General features: G+C 46.8%; 2 protein-coding genes across 3 annotated transcripts in view; one reads left to right on the plus strand and one right to left on the minus strand.

The window, feature by feature from the left end:
- The window catches only part of LOC118284112 (sodium/potassium/calcium exchanger 3-like), a 57,380-nt gene extending 49,167 nt beyond the window's left edge, over positions 1 to 8,213 (plus strand). Inside the window, exons 11-17 of the mRNA XM_035606763.2 lie at positions 866 to 1,026; positions 1,946 to 2,189; positions 2,451 to 2,617; positions 2,732 to 2,846; positions 3,598 to 3,710; positions 3,996 to 4,061; positions 4,175 to 8,213. Of these exons, the coding sequence (XP_035462656.1) occupies positions 866 to 1,026; positions 1,946 to 2,189; positions 2,451 to 2,617; positions 2,732 to 2,846; positions 3,598 to 3,710; positions 3,996 to 4,061; positions 4,175 to 4,324 (1,016 nt within the window). The 3' untranslated portion in view covers positions 4,325 to 8,213. The remainder of the gene's footprint in view (positions 1 to 865; positions 1,027 to 1,945; positions 2,190 to 2,450; positions 2,618 to 2,731; positions 2,847 to 3,597; positions 3,711 to 3,995; positions 4,062 to 4,174) is intronic.
- A 556-nt stretch (positions 8,214 to 8,769) lies between these two features.
- LOC118283729 (ras and Rab interactor 2) overlaps positions 8,770 to 24,046 on the minus strand; it is a 33,215-nt gene continuing 17,938 nt past the window's right edge. For both annotated transcript variants that reach the window (XM_035606019.2, XM_035606021.2), the window contains 5 exons: positions 18,819 to 20,429; positions 11,586 to 11,894; positions 11,361 to 11,492; positions 11,108 to 11,271; positions 8,770 to 10,878 (listed from right to left, as the gene is read on the minus strand). In XM_035606019.2, coding sequence (XP_035461912.1) covers positions 10,408 to 10,878; positions 11,108 to 11,271; positions 11,361 to 11,492; positions 11,586 to 11,894; positions 18,819 to 20,429 — 2,687 coding nt within the window. In that variant the 3' untranslated portion in view covers positions 8,770 to 10,407. The remainder of the gene's footprint in view (positions 10,879 to 11,107; positions 11,272 to 11,360; positions 11,493 to 11,585; positions 11,895 to 18,818; positions 20,430 to 24,046) is intronic.

Here is a 24,046-nt window from a genome sequence, read left to right on the forward strand (position 1 = left end):
GAATGAACAACGAAGAGCTGATTATATTTTGGTGTTCAAAGGGTCAAGGTCACTGTGACCACATGAAACACATTTTCGTCTTCGTGAACGGGATGTCTCAGGAACACCTCGAGGGGAATCCCTTCAAGTCTCAAAGATGAAGGGACTTGGCGGTTAAATGTCACAAGACAAGGTCACTGTCATCTCACATCGTGTGAATGCCATTCATCGGGGAGGCCAGGAGGGAACGTCATTACATCACATTGCAGAGGCATTTCACTTAGACTCAAGGCTGACCTGATTACAATTTGGTTTGTCAAAGGTCAAATCTCAAGGTCACTGTGACCTCACAACAGGCGATTTTGACCAAAACAAATTTTTCTAACATAAAGCAGGTTTGATTTTGATGACGGACAGAGGAGCGCCACCGAAGCGTTTTCTATAACGTCCAAGATGGCTTCTTCTGGAACAGTAAAATATGAACTAGACAATGTGCTGTCTCCAAATAAAGAACAAACAACTGCAGGTTAAGTGCTCCCATACATTTTACTGTTGCTTAGCGCAGTTTCACGTTTCGCTGCTCTCATTGGTGGTAGGTCTGTCCAGTTGCCTCCAGAGGAATTTTGGATGATCAATAACGGAACTAATTTAGCGATGCCTGGCTTTAGACCAAATGGAATTAAATATTATGATATGTTCAAGATAGATTAGATAGAGTTGACACAGAGATAGCCGTTTTTGTCACTTCATAACCTAAATGTGACAGCTGAACAACAACAGTGCTATTAAACTGTGCCCCTTATAGTACAGATATTACATGGTGCGGACTGCGTGGACATGCTGTGTAGTGGTCATGTGTGTGTGTGTGTGTGTGTGTGCCTTATAGCGAACCACCACAGGAAGCCATCAGTGCTGATGGTGGACGAGCTGCTGTCGGCGTACCCCCACCAGTTCTCCTTCTCCGAGGCCGGCATGAGGATCATGATCACCAGCCACTTCTCCCCCAGAACCCGCCTCACCATGGCTTCACGTATGCTCATCAACGAGGTGAGGACACACACACACACACACACACACACACACAGGCGCTTTGCAGCTCTTTGTGATTGAAAAAGAGAAGAAAGAAAAAAAAGATTGCTGCCATTTCCAATTTGACAGCGACCGCAGTGTGTTTTCTCAGAGGCGAAAGGCTTTTTTCAGGCAGCATCTTTAACAAGGTAATCTGGTGCTGCACCGAGACCACGGCCCCACGAAGCAGCCTCGGCATGGACGATTCCAGGCATTACTTATGATTGTACGTTTCTCAATGACCAGGCAAGACTTGATGGCCTAGACGTGTGGTCACACGGTCCAAAAGTGTAATTGCATCAATTTGCTATTTTTAATGATGCAAACCTTAGATTATGCAAATTGAATTAATTGCAGCATCAGTCCATCATCATTTTTTGCTGTCTGCATAGATAGAAATGTGTTGCACACAACCAACAAAGTCATTTTCATTTTTCAACATCCAAAAGCTTTGTGCAATCACGCTGTCGAAATGCAGTTCGTCTTTTGTTTTTTGTTTTGTTCGTGGTGAGGTATTTTAATGACAGCGACTGTCTCCCCACCTGCAAATTGTTCCACCTAAATACATGTAATTTTCCCTTAGCACAGCTGCCACCTTCTGGGCTTGATACTGCCCAAGATAATTGACTTAATTTAATAAATTCAAAACAAGCCAGGGTGGGTTGTTTTTCCCCCTGGTAAAAGAATGATAATGGGAGAAAACAACATCAATATCAACTCCTCATTTGCATTCGGACAAAATGAATTCCTTTTGTATCTATCTCCCCTAATTGTTCAAATAACTATGAGCTGACATAGTGAGTAGAACTGTATGAATGACTGACATTTAGTTTTCAAGGTGGAATCAGACTAACCCCTATTGTCTTTCTGTGCATGTATGGTTGTGTCAATGACACAGAGGCAGCGTCTGATCAACACACGCACTTTGACCAACGGTGACTCGGATGTTCAGGCGAAAGGAGGAAGCAGAAGGGGCGTAGAGAACGGGCTGTCCGGGGCGGCAGAGAGAGGCGTCGGCGGTCGCCACGATGACCGAGAGGCGGGCAACGAGACGGAGAACGAGGACAACGAGAACAACGAGAATGACGAGGAGGAAGAGGAGGAGGATGGAGAGGGACCCTTCGTCCCCTTCAAGTGCCCAGGTACCACGCGGAGGTGGATCCGTCCGGAATGTGTTTACATTCGGCCCCCAAAAATGATTTGTGATTTTACATGTGGTAAATATTGATTGAAGGGTGGTCAGATATGTTCAGTGGACACTGCGCCGAGCACATGAATCATGTGATTAGAAATTGATTTCACATTTGTCCCCGGTTGGAGCAAATCTTTTGTAGGTGTCGTTAAACAAGAAGACCTAAATGTGTAATTTTTGGATATATTTTCATTCTATGTTCTTAATTCAGGGGGAGTGTGTAACAAGCTGAAATGGCTGCTGGCCTGGCCGCTGTGTCTGCTGCTGTACTTCACCGTCCCCAACTGCTCCCTCCCTCGCTGGGAGAACTGCTTCATGTTGTCCTTCTTCTTATCCACCTTGTGGATCGCCGGCTTCTCCTACATCATGGTCTGGATGGTGAGAGATTAAAGATCACGCTTTAGCCATAGAAACAAGGATCAAGCTTTCTGCCAAGTTTGTTGGAGAGTCGGGTTAAATTCTGTAAGTGACGTCTTCCCGTGCTTTTGTCAGGTAACAGTTATCGGCTTCACGCTCGGGATCCCAGACGTCATCATGGGCATCACCTTCTTGGCAGCTGGCACCAGCGTACCTGACTGCATGGCCAGCCTTATCGTGGCAAGACAAGGTGACACACACACACACACACACACACACACACACACACACCAGAGACCGTTCAGTGAATTTGACCTTCCTGTGACGTGTGCGATAAAAGTTGTTTGGGTTTGTTCAGCGTTACCACAGCAGTCACATGGATTAATGTGAAAGGACATTAGTGAGACCATGTGTAGGCCGTACACAAAAACGTACTTACCGATGGAAGCCAGCGAGAATCTGGAGTGAAGCCGCTATCAAAGAGCCGGGAGATGACAAAGATAGAAGACGGTGGGGAGGATTGGTGGTGGGCGGTCGGGGCGATTATGGGCCTGTCATCTTTTCCCGCCGTCCCTCGTCTGTCCCCGTGGCGAGCCTCTACAAAAAACAGAGGGGGTGGAGAGGGAACGGCAGCCCGACAGGGGACCCTTCCTCCATCCTTTTATCTGTGTTTATTCTTGCTCCTGCCTTTTTAATATTTAACCGGCCCTGTCTGTCTGCACGCAGCGACTCGCTGTGAGACGCTGTTGGCAGTTCAGTCGTCCGTCCTCCGCTTTGTGGCCGCGGCCGCTCCATTGTTTTTCTTGTGGGTTGTCCGTTGACCGGACATTCCCAGTGATCTCGACGGGGGTGACCTACGTACATTCTCATTCCGCCCCCCCGGGCACGCCTTCCTGCCTCTCCGTTGCCCACTCACTTCCCCTTTCATACTCACTCTTTCTACATTTCTTTGCGCTTATCTCCCTGCCGCTTCACGACTCCACCTCCGTCTGTGCGTTCAGGAATGGGAGACATGGCGGTGTCCAACTCCATCGGCAGTAACGTGTTTGACATCTTGGTGGGGCTCGGCCTCCCCTGGGCCCTGAAGACCCTGGCTATCAACTACGGCTCTGACGTGAGTAGCCCACTCTCCAGTGTGCTTTTCAATCAGCCCTCTCAGCTTAAGCTTAAAAAAATATGCCCCCCTGGTCCATAACTATAGTTCCAGCTTCAACAGATGACATGAAGACAAACATATAACACATACAGGCATACCATACTTTAAAAGACAATATCTACATTAGAAGTGGGTGATAGATAATACATTTTATTATTATTATTATTTTTTATTTTTTTCTATCAGTGTAGAAGTGTGAATAGTGACGTCTCACTCATCTTCTTCTTCTTCTTCTTCTTGTAGATCAAGCTGAACAGCAAAGGACTGATCTTCTCCGTGGGGCTCCTGTTGGCGTCCGTGTTTATCACAGTGGGTTTTTTTCACGACAACACTGTCTCACATCACGGCTTCTGTAAGAACGACACGTCTCACAGTTCTCCGTCTGTCTGTCTGTCTGTCTGTCTGTCCGTCCGTCCGTCCAGGTCCTTGGAGTTCACCTCAACAAGTGGACGTTGGACAAGCGCTTCGGCTTCATGTGTCTCCTCCTCTACTCCGTCTTCCTGTGTTTCTCCTGCCTCATCGAGTACAACATCTTCACCTTCGTGAACCTGCCAACCTGCCGGGATGACTGAGACACACACACGCATGTACACACACACACACACAAACACACACACACGCACACACACGCACGCACGCACACACGCACTAGAAGCGGATGAATGGCAGGTCCCACTGAAGCCAGGTGTGGTCACACAGGTGTGGTCACACAGTGTCTCCTGAGGGTGGAGGTCCCACTCTGCTCTCGGCTCAGGGCGCGTTGCGGAGCCTCTCTGGTGTTTGCTCGTCGCCGGTGTGTGGGATCGATCCGAGGAGACTCTTCACCGGCCCTCGCACAGGGCAGCACTGACCACAACAACTATGACACACACACACACACACACACACATAAAAAAAGACTTATTTTCAAACTTCCCGTGTTTAGGTGTAAAAGTTGTGATGTTTACTAGCTGCTAACCTTTCCCCGAGAGGAAAAGGTGTGTCTTTTAGATCTACTAGTTTAATAATGATGAAAGCAATGATGTGGGGGGGGGGGGGTCCAGTTGTCGAAACTAAGTTAGAGCCCCAAGTCAGAGTCTTCAGGCAGAGAATCTGTTCTGCAGACGAGCACATTTCTCCAGACACCATTACCGTAGGACTATTATGTTTATATGTTCATAATTCCTTTTAGACATATAGCTACAAAACACAACTGCACATCCCCCTGCAGAGCTGCGGGGCATTATCCTGTCCCCTTTTGATGGATTCACGTCGGTAAGGTCACAGCTGGAGCCGACACCTTCTGCGTTGGAACTACATTAGCTTAATGGAGCGTTCTTTTTTTTCTCGTCCTTTTCCTTCTGTAAATAGTGCACCTCTGTAAATAACCCCCAGATTCTTCTATTTATTATTTATTCACGTCATACGCACATTGCTCCTCTGGAGGTCATAGGTTTTATTTATGGAGCCAGGGTTGATAAAAAAAATTAAAAAAAATGAGATGAGTTCAGACGACCACTCGTGTAAAAACAAGCACAAAGATATTTGTCCTGGCGATTTCAATAATGACTTGATTTTAGATGCTTAAGTGTGTGTGTGTGTGTGCGCGTGCGCGTGTGTGTGTGCGAGCGAGTGTGTAAACTAGAGAATTCAAACTTGCACTGAAGATCTTAACCTCACAGGGTTCCTGCTCCTAATGCGTGCTGATTATAAGGTTGTGATCCTTGTAAAATGAAGCAGGTTTGTGTTGAAATAATCACGTCGAGGTTTCAGGAAGCAGATGTTGTATTTTATTATTACCACTTTATTTATCCACTTGTATCTCAAAAAAACAAACAACACTGACCAAATAGACTCAAAACAGTGGCGGCATTTTTTCGAAACAACAGCCAAGTGAGTTGGACGAGGTGTGTGTGTGTGTGTGTGTGCTTGTGTGCGTGTGTGCGCGTGCGTGTGCGTGTGTGCGTGTGTCCTGCTCGACGTTTAAGAGGTAGTATTGTAGGAGTAGAGTGAAGATGCAAATATAAAGCATCAGGACTTTTATCCCAGCTCGAATACTGTACGGTCGGGGACTTTTCGACTTTGTTTCTAAATCCAGGATTTCTTTGTACTTTGTAAATGCCTAATGTCTTAGATTTGTCCAGGTATGGTAGGTTTGTGGTACATAAATAATCCCTACTAGTTTTTAGAGCATGTACAGTGTGGTTCGTGAAAAAACCCTACGGGAGATTTTTTTATTTCCACCGCGGGGAGACAAGACACGCCAGCAAAGTCCCTCTCTCTTCCGCCACTGTCGATTCTCTCACAGTCTCCATCCAAGTGTCAGCCGCTCGTCCAGATTTGAAAACGTCAAGTGCCCTGCGCCTGTTTGTCTCTCACCGAGGTGAAGACGACGCGGAACAAAAAAAATCTCATTTGTTTCGGGTACATTTTTTTAATTTATTGATCAGTAATATAAAATATCAATTCTGAGAAACTATTGTCTTTTGAATGTAGAAATGATTAATGTTGTTTTTTTTGGGGGGGGATATCACGCATATTTATTTAGTTCAGAGACACAGGCACTCTGACGTGACCGGAACACAGGGTTTAAAAAAACAACAACAAACGTGTTGTGAATCTTCTGAAATGCAATAACTGAGCTTACAAATATGTAAATATGCTGCTTTAAGGATCAAAGACACATTTATAACAGAGTTTTAAAAGAAGATGTCAAGTGACGTCTTGTCAGTATGCGACACTGTAACAGCCCGTCAGTCTTTGCGAAATCGATTTATCAGAACAAGACTGTTAATATCATCACAACACCGAGTGACACAATCATCAGTGAGCTGGACGGTTTATGGAAACTGGTGTTTATGTCTATGCGAGTATTTTCTCTTTAGCCATGACCACGTCATATCAGGCTGGAAGTGTCACTGGATTTCAGTAACAGCTTTTTTTCAAGAGAGAGTGTGTTACACAGGTCCCATGATTTTCCTAATAATTTTCTTAGAACGCCGTCTGAAATAAATAAAATCTGATCTAATAATCTAATCTCTGGTACTAATTATAGGGAGGAGAGAAATAAAGACGTGGCACAGTTTTCTCTTGGATCATAGTCACTTACTCCGCCTTTAAACTGGCAGTTATTAACTGTGGACTGGACGACAGTCTGAATAAGACGCTGCCATGCGAACGGCCCTTTTCTGATCACGTCATAGTCGGAATAAGCAATAATGGAATGAAGGCGTGGGCGTTTCCCCGATCTTATTCACATTGTGCAGACACGTGTCCGTCTTAAGATAACATCACAACGTCCTGCTTCCAACTTCTTCACGTCATAATCGCACTGTGCTCTCTAATATGGAAAATTCTATTTGGAACTCATGAAATCACCATGATCAACATTATGTCTTATTCAGATTTAGGTCAGTAGTCCATGTAGACGTAGTCACACTGTGTGACTTATTTCACCAAACTACATAGTTTGCAAAGATCTTTGTTTCTTTCTGGGAAGTCGTTAGGACGGTCATGGGACTCGTAGACAGTGTTAACTAATTATTCTTGGCTCGCGGATCTACAAAACACTGTTTGTACATTGAAAATCATTCAAAATGTCATTTCAGAACATCAGCAGTTTGTGGTTTTAGTCCAATTTAATAAAAGTATTATCAGTAACTTTAAAACCCAGGGCATTTACTTTTATCCTTAACGTATATATATACACACACATATATATATATATATATATATATATATATATATATATATATATATATATATATATACACATATCAGAAAATATCTGTATCATGCACTTTACCATTAAAACAACTGCTGTTGCAGATTATTTGGTTCAATACATTTTGTGCTGCTATTCACTGCATGTATCTAAGACCCAGACATACGGTACCATGCCTCTGAAAAATAACCAAACGACCACAAAGACGCTGGCATTTTGAAAACGACGCGTCTTGTAGAGGGAGATTTCTAAATTATTTGTGATATTCACATGGGTGACATATTGCTGATGTACATATGTATATAAATGTGTAAATGTATTTATATATTTTTTGTCTTAATCTGTATATCTGTTGAATATATTTTCATAGATCCTAGGTGGCCCCTCGTGTCCCCCTCTGTTTTGATGTGTTTGAGACCTCTGGCGCCGTCGGTCTTTGTTCACTCGCATGGAGATGTTCCAATATGATCAATTATTTATGGTAAATTTCTGTGTACTTTGGGACGAGAGTCAAATGGGTGTTTAGATGGCACTGGGTATCCTAGATGACTGCATGCTAGTGCTAGCGTAGGATGTGAGAGATGGAGAGTGTCTGCAGGCGATGCGTCTCTCTTCGTGTCCCAGATTTACCTCTTCCTATACGAGAAACTTTTCAGCAGAATGGTTTACTTTGTGTTTATGTTTCAAATGTAATTTTAGAGATCATTTTGCTACCTGAGCATTAATAAAGTGGTCCTTGCTTAAGGTAACACAACCAATTCACTGTAGTAAGTCTCTGTTTGACCCGCAAACTCACTCATGCCTGCGGATGCGAACGGTACAAGTCAGGGCAGACGGACATCTTTGTGTTCCTCATTCAACAGCGAACGAGTAAAAGTATACTTTTTATTGTCATACATAAATGTCATACGTATGAAGGTTGTGGTTGACGAAGTCAAAGTAGCAATAATGACTGTGGACAAATATAGCCAAATGTCCTGCATTGGAAATTTTACTTATAATTTCAATTCCATATTTTTTAGAAAAAAAACAATTAGCAAAATTCCCGTGATGCACAAAGCGGAGGATTTCTGACGGGATCGAAACAGAGGTTAGGATTCATCCTCTGGTGTCCCAAGGTTGTGTTGTGCAACTTAGGATTTGTAATATATTTACTCGCGCGGATCAATAAATTGCGGATATAAATATCCTGAGTGCTTCAGGTTTTTTTTCCTTCTTGTGCGATCAGCTGAAACCAGACGCCCGCTGCTCCGCACCGTTTGAAAATGTGAGGCCTGATCACCACCTGGTGGCTCGACAGAGCAAGACACGTGATTCCATTTCCAAACGTTTATTAGGGTACAAAAGAATATTCATGATATCATTCAATGACAAAACATGAGCAGGAGGATTTCTCCCGAATGGAAAAAAAAAAGACATTTTGACACCATAGAGAATATTACAGGCGTGGAAAATGAAAAGCCATCTGTGAAAAAAAATGCCCGCACAGATACACATAAATAGTCACTTTTGAAGAAAAGAGACACCGGCAGCAGGAGTCAATCCAGACTTTGAACACTCGGCCCCCGCGGGGATACGTGGCGAAACTACGTACAGGCCACATACTGTATGATGCACTTCCCTCTCGACCAACTGAAACATTTCAAATTCTCAAAGGAAGTTTCAAGCAGTTTTTTTCCCTCAACAGACCATCGCAGTGTCTCAGTTCCTCTCCACAAACGACCTCAGACCTCTAACATCCGTCAGCAGAACACAGGCCGTGTTCAAACAAAACATGCCGCAGTCGCGTGTCCTCAAATGTGAGCGGATAAGATGCCCTCTAACAAGCCATAACTCTCAGGTACGATACAGTATCTTTCATATCACCAGGATAATCAGCAAATATATATTGTGAGTGTTACATTGTTTCAAACACTGGCAGATCTGCCTGTTTCCAACAAACATAATAAAAAAAAAATGACATGCAGGAACAAATGTGTTACAAACTCTGAAAAGTTCTCATAACATCTGATACCGTTTCATACTATCGTGTTGTAGTATTCATCAGTATTTCCTGAATTTTTTTCTTTTTTCTTTTTTCACACATCCATGTTTGTTTTCAAGTGTACGACACAGTTGCATGAATCATCTGCAAAGGGATAAAAATCTCTATTAGTGTCCCAGCTTCCATCGACCGTGACGGGACCTGCGAGAAAACCAAATGCGGAGGGGGAAACTCGAGGCTGTGGCTCCGTAACCTGGATTGTCATTTACAGTAATAAGGGGAACGACGAGGAAGGCAAAACAAAAATGTTTTAAGGTTCCTGCTTGTGTCGCCGCCCGGCTGTTTGAACTTTTCTCCACCTGAGGCCTAAGACGCTCTGAATCACAAGATTAGACTGCCGTGTGCACCAGGCACCACTGGGGGGCGCCAAAAGCCCCTTTAAAAAACACAAGACAAGTTTTAAAAACATCAACAACAAAAAAATACAGTTTCCCAGCAACTGTAACAAGTAAATAACATTTCATGGTACATGTCACCTAAATAAATCTGTTACATACTAAAAGTGATGAGTCAAAGGTTAGTCTCATGTCAGACTGACGCTGAATCTGCAGCTGCTTCGTCAATAACGCTGCACGTTATGCTCAACGTCTCTACCTAAACTCTGTGTTCTAGACTTTAGGAGTCGTCTTCAGCAAAGAGCCGCTCTGATGCTAACGAAGTTTTAAAACAAAAGAAGAAAGAAGACACCATCTCTCTCATTTCCTTCCCTCCGTTCTTCTTTTCCTCTTTCACCGTGTCTGTCGGAAAGGCACTTTCCAGCGAAGGGGATGTTGACGGAGACAGACGTGACCTCTGAAAGGAGAAGTGGGGCTTTGTAAAGACTGGCCACTGTTCACCGCCTCGCCCAGTTGAACTTCTAGTCTCGCGGAGCCATGGTTGTTGGAGATAATGAGCGACCCTCTCACTCTTCAAACGTCCAGCTGGCCGCCTGACCGGCTGAGGCTGAGGCTCAGAGCCGGGCACAGGCCCAGGCTGCGCCCGGGTTGGGGCTCGGGCGAGGAGCCGGAGAGGTCCATGTTGAGCTCGTTCAGGTTGGTGAGGGTGAGGTTGGGCATTTCAATGGGAGCTGACGTCAGCGTGCCGCCGCTGCTGCCGCTGCTGCTGCTGCCGCTGGCCACGCGGCGGAAGACGAAGAGGAAGGGGGCGGCCTGCTGGCGGCTGTGCAGCTCGGCCTTGATCTTCTGAGGGTGGGTGTCGGGCGCGAGCTGCTGGCTGCTGCCCTCCATCAGCAGGAAGAGGCCGTAGTTCTGAGGGTCGGACACTTTGAACTTCAGGGCACACAGCTGGCACACCTCCTCCACGGTGGCGTAGGGTCGCACCTGCAGAGTCTTGGCCGTGCAGCCGCTGTCCAGCTCCTGCAGCGCCACCCGCAGGTAGTTCTGAGGGGAAGCAATCGACACTTGTCAAAGACTGAAGTGATTCGTTTTAATTAGCCACCTCTCTTGGATTTAAGGAAGGTGACAGAAAAATGCTCTTAAAGAAAAGATCTTTGTGGAACAACCTCATGGATTTCACACCGTTAATCTGGCTCATGTGACATAACAACCACGAATGGCCGGAGCTTCATTAAAACTGTGTGTGTGTGTGTGTGTGTGTGCATTTTTTTACCTGGAAGTCGTCGATGGACGGAGCCGAGCGCTGGGTGGTGCGGCGGCGGTGCCACTGGTGGAGCGTGTCCCTGGTCTCGGAGCTCAGCACTCTGGCCGCCTGCTCCTCCTGGAAGTTCCTGATCAGGGACATGGCTCCGTAGGCGCTGGTCAGGTAGTAGCCGCCTGGATAGACAAGACACGCAGGGGCGAGTGTGAGTGTCTACCATATTCAAAATACCTGTATTGTTGTGGACAGGTTTTGATAAAGTTACCTTCTCCGTGAAGCTGTGACGGGTCGAGCAGCTCCATCATGTAGAGAATCTCGTTGTCCAGCTGAGGCATGTCGCACTGGGCCAACACGTAGGTGAGCATCGGCAGGAAGTCGTCGGCGCCATACAGGCGACCTGAGACGCAGACACCAAGGTTCATCACATGACCCCACCTCGTACGTGAATATTATTTACAGGCTGTTCAGATTAAATGTGTTCAGTATCTACCTGAATTGTCCTCCATGATGGTGTAGATGAGTTTGCAGACTCTCAGCAGCACAGTGACCTTCTTCTCCGGCGAGTACAGCTTGCACATGGTGTGGAACTTCTGCCTGATCTTCTCCACGGCCACGTGATCCGGGGGCGGCGTGTCCGCGACGCCCATCTCCTGCGGCTGCCGCGCCCGGGCCAGCGACAGGTTCTCCCGCAGCTCCTGCCAGGCCCCGCTGCGCACCTGGAACTCCTTCAGGGCCGCGCTCACCACCGGCTTGAGGGGCTTCAGCACGCACTTGTGCATGGCCTTCTCCAGGACCTGGTCTGAGGAGGAAGAGAGGGACGGACGAATGATTTGGATTTGGATTTGAAGTAACCAATCAAAATATCTAACGAACGACGCGTTCACTGCGACGTGATCGAAGGAACATGTCATCCAAAGCGACCGTGTGACTCACTTAATGGAGCTTTGTAGAGGCTCCAGCAGATACACACCCATTGTAAATGTAATTTCATATTATAAAACTGCCCTTCAATCTACACTCATTATCCCATAAACGACAAAGTGAAAACGTGTTGTCGTAGAAGGCCCAGGGTGCGAAACCGCCTCTCGCCCCAATGTCAGCTGGGATTGGTTCCAGCCCCACGTGACCCTCAAACGATAAGCAGTAAAGATAATGCAAAATCAATATATCATAATCTTTTTATTTTTTTTTTACTTTGTGTTTAACTTCACAATAATAGTGCGTAAAACTTTTTATTAACGTTCTCTTTCTTGATCAAGTGACACCACGCACGCACGCACGCACGCACGCACGCACGCACGCACACGCGCACACGCGCACACACACACACACACACACACACACACACACACACACACACACACACACACACACACACACACACACACACACACACACACACACACACACACACACACACACACACACACACACACACACACACACACACACACACACACTTTTGCCCAAGGACACCCTTGACGTGCTGACTGGAGGGGAAGCAGGGATCAAACCACCGGCCTTCCTGTTTGTGAACGACCTCTCGACCCCCTGAGCCACTGCCGCCCACAGATTGGTGTGCGTGTATGATATCGTCACACATGGAGGAAGGAATCTGCTCACAAACAACTACATGAGGATTAAATACACTCCACCGATAAGAGCGTCGACAGGTCCATAGATCATCTCAGACGACAGATGCTCACTCCTGACTATAACCTGTCGTCGCGTTTGTTGACGTGTTTTGCGCGAGCCGCTTCAGTTAAACACTAACGTCTATTTTGGTCATTTCATATCGGCGCTTCAGAAACACTCGCCACAAGGTTTAACGTTTCAGTCCTTATCGGTCTTGTCGTAGCTCACTGAGACACAATAGTAGTCGAGCTTCCCGGAGACTGTCAAGTCAAGGTCGCTTGTGTTGATGCGTGTGAAACACAAGTTGCCGCTTTTTTTGGAGAGTCGTGTGTTGTTATTATTGTTGTTGTTGTTGTTGTTGTTGTTGTAGCCGGAGCAGGAGATTCAGAATGAAGTCTGTGTCCACACACAGCGACAGCGTCGACGTTGGCTTTTTGAACAAGCTCAGCCATGATCTCATGATGCAGGCTGCAGGATGGAGGCAGACGCCAAAACCACAGCTCTGCTGAATAAGGAGCGTGCGTGCGTGCTTGTCTGTGTGTGTTGCTGACTTTCCTCCACACTGGGGAGAAGTCAGCAGTTTTTTTTTTTTGTTTTGTTTTGGGGGGGGGTTTTTGGGAGTTGAGCACATCTGCAGACGCAGATTTGAGCTGGATGACAGCCAGCAGCTCCCACTCTCATAAATCCAATATATATCGCCATCTGCCCGCGGGGCCCGGCCCGTCTCGAATGCAACACACCCTCAGAGCCGACACCTCGGCCGGACTCGCACCAGGACAGGTGAGGGTGGAGTGATGGCCTTCCGTGCGAGAGCCTCCCACTTTCCCACTTCCTCATTCCAGCGCTACACACAGAGCGCTGCCAAGAACTGCCAGTGTGTTACTTTTTCACTGGCATCCATCACGGGTGAGTGGATTTTGTTGGTCTTTGCTGATATTGCACGATGTGACTTATCACTCACTCACATCCTGGACAACTGCCTGTGCTTATTTTTTCACTCCTCCACTTTCACTGAGAAAGAATAAAACTACAGAACAAACGTAGGAAATGATCATTTCGTTTGGTGAACAAAAACCTGCAACAGGTACGAGGAAAAACACGCAAACTTTTCCATTCTTTGCAATTTCGACTTCTACTCGTAAGGACTTGATTGTCCCAAACACTTTGTGTAGTGAAATACAATGAGGTGGCTCTTTAGGATGGGCCAAAAGATTCATTTGAAAAATAATAATCAGACAAAAGAAATCCGTTGAGTCCATTTTGATTACCGAGTTATTGTTTCTGCATTGTCAGCCAGTCCCTGCGACCAAAGTCTTGCAGACTTTTTTCACTGCAGACGTTTCGACTCAGGAAAAGCGCAGGTGCACCTACCCCGACAATAACACTGCTTCTGCTCCATCATGAGTTCCCGGAGGCCAGTTCCCGACGAGTCAGCACGAATAATACCACAACCCTGGAACTGACTCAACCTCCGCGGAGCAAAGCCGCCGCTAATCCCGTTAATTACACCGGAGTTTTTCTCCTGAGTTGACTTGTCAAAGCGTCTCCCGCCTCTAGCTCATTACAACATGTCGGGCGGATCACACACACACACACACAAAAAAAAACGACACCTCAAACTCTGGGAAACTGCTTTTTTGTTGTTTTTAAAATAACAAGACGTGTTAAGACTCAATGGCACAATATGAATATATTTTCTTCTGTAGCAACAGAGACACCTCCGGCTTTTAGAACTCTCTGTGATTCCCTGAATGCGTCTCCTGCGGCGCAGTGATGGCTGGACGTCCCACCGGTCTGTGAAAGTGATTAGGAACAGAAGAATGCGGAGCCGACATTCCGCACTCGGCGCTGGGCATCAGGTTGAGAGCTGCTCGGGTCATTTCAGGGGGGAGAAGTGTCCATATTTTACACAGACGCAAGAATAAAGTACGGTGGTTTTAGCAGTGTGACAGTTTTTCCCCCCCCGTGGTCAGGGTCTTTTTTTTTTTCCACACTGAAGCGGAACAGGCGAGGCGGCACGCCCCCGCTCAGCCCCTCTGATGTTGTCTCACAGACGGTAGAAAGTCCTTCTGCTTGAGGTCAAATTATCAGCCCACAGAAAACAAACACTGTTTAGCCGAAAGAGCAAACTCCTCTTCCTGCTGGATATAAACATCCTCCCACCAAACATCCTCTCTGCCCTCGTCTTCTCGCCGCTGAGCGAATATCTCGTGCAGGACATCTGGGACGTCGGGGCGATTATCTCCGATAATGTCCGTCTGTCTCTGCTGTGGCATTTAAAGCTGTGGAGCTTACACAAACTACGAGTACTAAATTCATATGATTTCTTTAAACTTAAAGCCCCAGTGTGTAATATTAAGAAGAACTTATTCTCCATAACTATGTGTTCATATCTGCATAATCACCTGCCGCAAAGAACCAATGTTTTTTCGTCAACTCTGAACGAGTTGCATGCAGTGTCATGAGGTGGACCCGGCCGCCGTGTGAGTCGCCATGTTTGCTGCGTCGTGTTGAATACGCTTGTTGCACAAAAACGGTTCCAGAATACGTCGCATTGGTGTCGAATTTTCAGCGCTGCCCGCAACCGGAAATGGAATCAGCGGTGCGCCGCCATGAAGTGTCCCCTGGCGGGTGCTCAGTTGGTTGCGGTTTGCGACTTCACCACCAGATGCCGCCAGAAAGGTAAAAAACAATTACATACAGGGGCTTTAAGAGGAGAAAAAAGACTCAACCTTGTATCCCCCCGGTCGTGGTTGTAATCAGGGTCAACACGTCACAGACAGAGACGTGAGAGCTGAAGGGCAGAGACGTATAGACGGAGACACTGGGAGGCCTCCTGGTATAAATAGCCTGGTGTAATCAGGAGGGATGTGTCCCATCTGTCCTGCCCCTGACCCACGAGAACTCTCCTGATACAGAGACTGTCACTTCCTGCTTCAATGACACACACGCACACACACACACACTTAAAATAGCCTTTCTGCATTGTGACATGAATACGAGCACATTGACGGACGAGTTGTTTAGAACGTCCTTCGATGACTCATTTGCCGACGGTGGTTTAATTTCTCAACATATCATTTTGGTGTGGATGCTGTTTAAGGCTCGGATGCAGGATTTTGTGTTTTATGTCAAATGTGAAATTCAAATCAAACATGTTATCAGACCACTTCATTCATCATTATTATTGTTCAATATTTATACAGTAAGAACTGGACAACCGTGTCGAATTGTTCGGCCTTGGGGTATGCGCCATTCTAGGTTTTTGTTGCTTCTTAAATGTGAATATTTTTGCTGGTCTCTTTGCTCCTCTATCACAGTCAACCTAAATATCTTTGGTGTGTGGACAAAACAAAACATCATCTTGTGGTTTTGGGAAACACCATCAACATTTTCCCCCCATTTTATGACATTTTTTGGACCAAACAACGAATCGCTTCTTCGAGAAAATAACCGACAGATTAATCGACAATGAAAAAACAATCGTGAGTTGCAGCCCCACTATCCAGTGAGAACCTCACACCATCAGCAGCTGTAACGCATGAAGGCTCAGTGAAGCAACACGGTGAGTGGAATACAACAACAGCTGACTGACGACATCAGAATGTGATATTATTTTCCGGGAATCTTATCATTGCCTCAGCACAGACATCCTGTTGTCAGCGTGTTGCCTAGTGCTCTACATTTGCCAAATGTGACTTTTCCCAGGGATCAAGTGCCATATTCCAGTTGTATGTCAAAATACATCGACTCCAAAGCACATTCCCAAAAAACCTGGCACACTCAAGCAAAGAGCGCCGATAGGAGAGAGCAGCCCGGAGGATAAAGGCACAGAGAGAGAGAGAGAGAGTCACAGAGAGGCAGTGAAGGGGGCTCGCCTCAAATCCCCTGGGCCTGATTGGAGAGTTGCTATGAAAGAAGTGGAGTAAGGCAGAGACTGCGTGACTTGGCGGGCAGCCCCTCAAACCATCTGGGCCGGCCGGCGTCCGAGCCGAGGACGAAAACACTCTCTCCCAAGCGGCCACAACAAAACATTGCGCAACCATTCCCGAGAACTCCGATCGCAGCAGTGCCCAGTGTGTCAGTGAGAGGAGCGACACCGCGGCACGCGACGTCGGGACCATGGAAGCAATGTGGCGACATTTTTCGTCTTTTGTCTCCCTGTGCGGCATTTCATGCCTTTACTCACGACGCGGACCGGAGAAGAAAGGAAGCGAGGGGAGAATGAAATGGAACAAGTGTCATCAGTGTGGCGACATATTCAAACCAGAGACATGTGAAAAGCAATATACAACGAGACGCCTCTTCATCCAACTGCACAATTCTTTTAAAATGAAACCCTGCGTCTCTCTCTTTGGATTCTGTGTCGAGGTTTTGACAGATATAAATGAATGTCTACTCTTCCTTCCTTTACATGTGGACATTAGTCCGTGATGTCTACTTTTACGGAAACAGCTGTTGAGAATTGAGAGTTGCTGCTGTTACTGATTTAAAGTTAGTAACTACCTCATTGAGTTGTGGAGGTTAATAACGGATGAGTCTGTTAAATGGCTCGACACCTTTAACACCTTGGACAGTATCCCATCAAAATGAAGGTCCTCCTGGTTTGCATTTGAGAAGTTATCTGACAGGAGAAGTTATTCTTTGTTTCCTTATTGCAGGGATCTGACCATTTTCGTTCTACTAATTTCCACCGTTTTTTCGTCCACCACCACCGCGCGCGCTTGTGTGTGTGTGTGTGTGTGTGTGTGTGTGTGTGTGTGTGTGTGTGTGTGTGTGTGTGTGTGTGTGTGTGTGTCTGTCATCTGCAGTGACGTAAACGTGACGTCAACTTCGAACTGGTAAAAGGTCCAAAAACACCGGACCCTATTTTGTCCCCACGTTGCAGCTGGGTTGACTTTTGTTAGACCCTCCCTGCATCACGGTAAACACCACTGTCTCCAGCCTTTCCATCAACGTCTCAACATTTTCAGTCTGAAGCTCGGGCTTTGTGAGCCTTGCTGACATCATCAGGGTTATTTCCTGAAGAGGCTGAAAAAGTACTGTACTTTGAAAAAGGATAATTTCTAACAGATGCTGACATATAATTTCAAATAAGGATAAGGATAAAACAAAAACATTAAGAAGTGAAAGGTCAGCACTGAGGAGTCGGTGACGTTCATGCTATGTGATGATGACTACTGATAAAAATCTTTTCACCCGGTCCAGGACTTTAATTATAGTTGTGAACGGGGCCAGAAGAAGAAGCAGGTTGGCTCGACAGCCCCCCTTCCTCCTCAGATAGAAACCCCTTTGTGCTCTCTGTTTACATGATACTCGGTCCAAGGTCTAACGCAGCCACAGAATCTTGGCCTCAATGATTCAGACTGCTCTTCCGGCAGGTGTGTGTGTGTGTGTGTGTGTGTGTGTGTGTGTGTGTGTGTGTGTGTGTGTGCGTTCTTGTGGATGTATATCGCTGTGTCTGGTTTTTCCCCTTTCATGTTGCCGTCAGGGTTTTGTGAGATGCAATAAAGGAGGGAAAATATATAAGAAAACCTAATATTTCTGTTGGACAATAGAAATGTTTCAGCAGGTCAGACTGACGGGATTAACTCGTGGCTTCACCAGAAATGTACACATGCACATGAACACACGTGCACACACGTTCTCCAAAGTCCTCACTGAGGAAATATCGAAGTGAAACTTCTACATCTGCATTAACAAACAAACGTTTCCAGTGTTTCTGCAAAGTTAACATTTCTCCACAAATACATCACCCATTCCCACTTCCTAAAAATAATCACTGCATCATTTGGCTAATACGCACAGAAATGACTCCCACCACCGCCGCCGCTGAGGTAAGGAAGAATTCATGATGCTTAAAAAAGGCAGACGTGTTGAAATACTGAGCAGTGCGGGCTTGTCAGCAGTAATTTGACTTTAGTTGACCAAACCTTTTAGAACACGGCATACAATTACTGTAATCAAAGCAATGAGCTGACATTGTTCTCCAGAGTGAGGACACAGATATTTAGAGTGCACGCGCCATTCCTTGAAACAAATACACAGCTGGGGGTGAAAGAGTGCGACTGTGCTTTCTGAAACTTACCGATCTGATCTTCAGGAATGAGGCTCTCGATCGGCGGCTCCATCTCGGAGCTCTGTCGCAGGTAGCTCTTCATCTGGGTGATGAACTGGCGGAGGGTCTGCAGCAGCTCCAGTCCAGAGGCGTATCCCTGCCAGGCCTGGGCGCCCGCACCCTCGCCCATGTAGCTCAGGTAGTCCTGCACCAGGCTGCCGAAGTACGAGCCCTTGTCCCGGGACAGCTCCACCACCCGGCGGATCGCCCTCTTCTCGGGCGTCAGCAGTGAGTTGAAGACGCCGCTCATCTTGCGCAGGTGCCCGCGCAGCGCCCTCTGGAGAACCAAGGCGCTGGCACTGGGGCGGCGGTTTGTGCGGTGTCCCGGCGGCACCATGGTCAGGTCCTGGTCCTGGTCCTGGTCGCTCTCGAGGCTGACGCCGTAGTCGGGCTCCTCCTCGTCCTCGTCGTCTTCGTCATCGTCGTCCTCCTCCATGCTGCCGTAGGGCAGGTGGGATGGTGGGAGGGAGAGGGGGAGGTGGGTGTTAAAGTCATCCACAGTGGGGGGGCATGGGTCGTGCAGGGGAGGGAGGAAGAACACCGAGGACTGAGAGAAGTCCAGAGAATCGGAGGAATCTGTGGAGAGGCTCATGTCACTCAGCCGCTGGCTGCCGCCGCTGCATTCCTCAGCTCCTTCTTCTTCTTCTTCTCCTCGCTGCATCTCCGCCTGCCGGCTGGTTGTCATCAGTGAGGGTTCTGGAGGACTGCAGGAGTCCTGAGGCGGGGTTCTGGTGGCGTTGCTCTTGGACAGTTTGGCCCGAATGAGGGCCCTCTCAATAGTCTGCTCCTCCAGCGCCAAGTGGCACTGGGCATCCTCCAGGCTGGATGACGGTGAGACCTTGGGCCGGCGTGGCGAGGAGGAGAGAGAAGGTAGAGACAGGGGCAGGGAGGGCCGGGAGATGGATATGGGGGAGCTGATGTTGAGTCTCTTGGGAGGGGACGACGAGGGGCTGATGCTCAGCGAGGAGCCCAGACGAGAGAGGAGGCTGCTGCCCCTCTCCCTCTCCTCCCCCTTCTCCTTGGGGATGTTGATCCAGGCGATTTTCTCCGGCATGCTGCGCTGTCGGACGGGAAGCGCTGAGCGCCGGGATCCAAAGCGGGGCGGGGGAGGACGAGCGGGTGGAGACCGAGACACACTTGGCGTCTGACTGCCGTTGGTCTGACTGCTCTCTCCCTGTTGCTCCGTGCTTCTGACGAGGTTCAGCGGTTCGCTTTCACCTGACTGGCTTCTGCCGCTGCGGTCTGAGCTACAAAGGTGCGGCGAGTCCTCGTCGTCGGTTTCTATGTTGTTGCCGACAGGTTCCTCCCTCAGGCCCGGCTTCTCTGTGCCAGAGGGAGCGGCGCTTGGCTGGCCGCCAGGTTGGTGGACCTTTAGGAAGAGGGGGTTGATGAAGCACAGTGCTCCGTTGGACTGGCAACACTCGAGCTCCGACGGGGTGCGAGTTTGAAGGCGAGGGCGCCCTGGGGCCGTTGCCGAGGAGACTGGTCGCTTGGTCGGGGTCGGTGGTCTGTCGGGAGCTGCTGTCGCCGACAACGAGGCTGAGCCTTTCCCCCTGTGGCACAACGGACTGTCCCAGAAGCCTGCAGGAGACAGCGAGAGGAATACTGTACATGATGACACACAACAAGACAGTGCCTAGTGTAAAATACTGTGTGCGGTTCTTGTCTGAAAAAACAAAAACCGTGTTGACAAATATTTGCAAAAAACCCCCCGATATAGCTCCTCTAAACAAACGGACTCATCAGTGACGCTTCATCACAATGTGTCAGACAACAGGACCAGCGTCTCACCGCTGAACCAGACTGGGCCCAAAGAACAATGACCGTCACATAATTTACTGTACATAAACACATAAACTGTTTATATATAAAGAAAACAAAGTAAAGGACACACCGGCATAAAGTTGCTTAGTAAGGTGTTTGGCCAACACAAGTCAAACACACACACACGCACACACGCACACACACACACACACACACACACACACACACACACACAAGGTGTCTGATTTCAAAGTAAGAAGTAGAGCCCATCAGGTTTAATTCAATATAACTGTGCAATACTCAGTTTCTATATTTGCAATCCTGTTACACTGTGTATATTCTCTTCACATTGTATATGTTTTTTTGTATTTCTTTGTGTTTACATCACATGTTTACTTATTTGTTACTGTTTCTTCTATCTTTAATATCTCATTTGCTTCTGTAACACAGTTAATGTCCCCGTTGTGGGACCAATAAAGGATTACCTTATCTTATCTTAAATACTGTCAGTTAACTATTCAACTCATCCACTACCAATAATGCAATAAAAATCCCGCAAACATTACCTTTCTCAGAGGAACTCTAAACACGGCTTAGTGCAAAGTTCTTCCAGACTGAGAGGAAACAGAAGAAGAGGAGAATAGAGCTAAACAACCTTAACGCGACCACTTGGTGACACTTTAAGTCCAGGCTGTACCAGACAGAGCAAAACAAGACAGACACACACACACACACACACACACACACACACACAAGAGGAAAACAATACCACATGAGGAATGCTGTGCCAGACGCAGAGCAGCTCCTCACACAGCCACAGGGCGAAAGGCGAGAGAGGACAACCGAACTTACTGTGATCACAGAGCTGCCTGACACACGCGCGACGAGCTGTTGACCTCGCACTCTGTCCGACTCCGACGTCCAATTGTGACGGCGCTGCAGAGGACACGCTGCTGCGTCTGCACAGGCTGAAACTCGACTCTGTGGCTCACCCACACTCGTTCTGTTGTGACTCGCTCATGCTCATGTTCCTGTGTGTGTGTGTGTGTGTGTGTGTGTGTGTGTGTGTGTGTGTGTGTGTGTGGGCGGGCTGTTAACACAGTGGCCCCGCCTCTCTCCGTCCCCTTCAGCTGGTGCTGAATGGACTTTTCCTCTGTTGTTTTCTCGCTCTCTAAAGACACAGGGACAAATGTTTTTTCCCCCCACTTCCGTCGTACTCTACTCTCTTGTTTACTCTCTCCTCTAGTCACACGCTCTCCTTTTTTCCCCTCTCTTACATATTCTGACTGCTAATGCAGTATCTTGAGATAGAGAGTAATTATAAATCAACCCATTTACTTGACACTTCTACTTTTGCAGAAAGAATGACTACTCAACGGATTCACGAAGAGCATGTTCACACAAGTATGTGCATAGGGCAGGACGGCACTACTCAACAGTATTCAAAAGCCAAAGCCCTGAGGACTTCTAAGTTGCGTGACGCAAGAACTGGGAAAGTCAAGAGCAGAGATACACGACAGCCGAACCTCAGGCAAAAACACGCAGCACAGTTCAAACAAACTGGTTCGTCCAGAGAAAGTACCAGGGGAAAGAACCAGGGCCATTGCTGCTGTTCTTATTAATAACATGAATACATCCATAAGTATCACTGTTATTACAACAACCAGTCTGATGGGGCTTCAATACAATTCAGTTCAGTCTTAATTATGTGAAATTAATTATTGTGAAAAACTGTGCATTCAAAAATATTGTTAGTGACTTTGAAAGTGCAGATGTATTCATAAAACGTCTCCTTTAACATACCAAACAAACTGCAAAGTTCAACACCACAATCTTGGTCGGAAGTCATTCAAATTTATATGCTGAGATAAGATGTGCATATTGAACAGGTTTGTTGCTCCGGGATCGAAGGCGTTCCTACTTCTACTGCACGTGTAACATGCTCTCAATCTATCTCTAATCTCTAATCTCTAATATAGACCTCACCTTACAGACTTGTGTTCTTTATATCTAAATTTCCATACCAAGCAATTGAAAGAGAGAGTAAGAACAGATTGGATCAAATTAAACACGGACATCATTTTTTATAGTCATATCCTGCCAATGCCTGATTCATTTAATGAGGCCTGTGTCCCTGCAGCCCTGACACTGATATGGAGGATTGGATTGGAGCACCCTTTATAATTCACAGCACAAAAACACAGCGGGCACCGTGGAAAAAACACATCGAGTTTTAATACGTAATATTTCAGTTCACTTTAAGTTTAATCTGGACAACAGGCAACATGATACCGTGATTCCAAAACCTCCGTTAAGCAGCAGAAGAAATGTGTCCTACACCAAACGGTCATTGCAGGTGGAGTGAGAGTCACACCACAGGTAATATGATACTGTGAAAACGTCAGAGGCAACAATACTCTTTTCATCTTTGGCAGCCATATTCTACTCAGTGTCGTAGCCCCCCCCCCCCACACACACACACTCACACACACACAGTGGTTATTCAAATGTACGTCAGACCTCCTCTTCAGTTACCTTCACAGACACAAAACCCACCATTGTGGATTCAACCCGACGAAAGACAGACACGGAGGAATACTACAGAGCGAATGTACAGTATGTCTGTCTGGTCTGTACATCGCTCAACACCACAATAAAGGGGAACGTGTCATCCAACCATTGTGTGTCACTCTGAACTCATTAGGACTGTGAAAGACGCTGGGAGTCTGGAATGGTTCAGAGTTGAGTCACAGAAGCAGAGCCTGAACGCACACAAGTGTCTCTGAGGGGGGACATGATGTGCGGAGAGGTGTCAACACCTACTCAAATTGCTATATTTAGCTAAGCTAAATTAAGTGTCAAATTATAGTGTATACGTTAGAGGAAGCAGGTATAAGAGTGAATCAGAGCCACACAAGAGGCCATTTGCGGGTTCTAACCTTTTATGTGCTCAACAGAAGGAAGCAGCTCGGCGGTTTCGTCATCAGTGTCATGAAAAACATCTACTTCACTGTGGTTTATCAACATTTTCCTCCAAACAGAATTAGCAAATGTAAAGAATTTAACTGGAGCTTATTCCGGGCTTATGAAAAGTAAAAGGGGTTACACAATGCAAGGTGCTATTATGATGCTAAGCTGTTTATGGTAAGGTAAAGTAAGGTAAAGTGGATATACTTTACTGTCCCAAAGCGACAACTGATCTTTGGCACCAAGCTGCTGCATAACATATCATACAGCCCAAGTTCCAACATGTTTTTCAGCTACAATTGATGCAGGTTGCCTGGTATGTTTGGTTTGTAGTTATTTATACAAGTGTACAATGGAGAGTATTACATGTATTGGAGTGTATGTTTATGACACACTGCTGGACATCACCACTGACTTCTATCGGGATTGCTGAAGTGCCCACTAAGCCCTGTTCTTATATTTTTTGA

Source organism: Scophthalmus maximus, chromosome 10 (genome assembly GCF_022379125.1).
Source record: "Scophthalmus maximus strain ysfricsl-2021 chromosome 10, ASM2237912v1, whole genome shotgun sequence".
NCBI lineage: Eukaryota > Metazoa > Chordata > Actinopteri > Pleuronectiformes > Scophthalmidae > Scophthalmus > Scophthalmus maximus.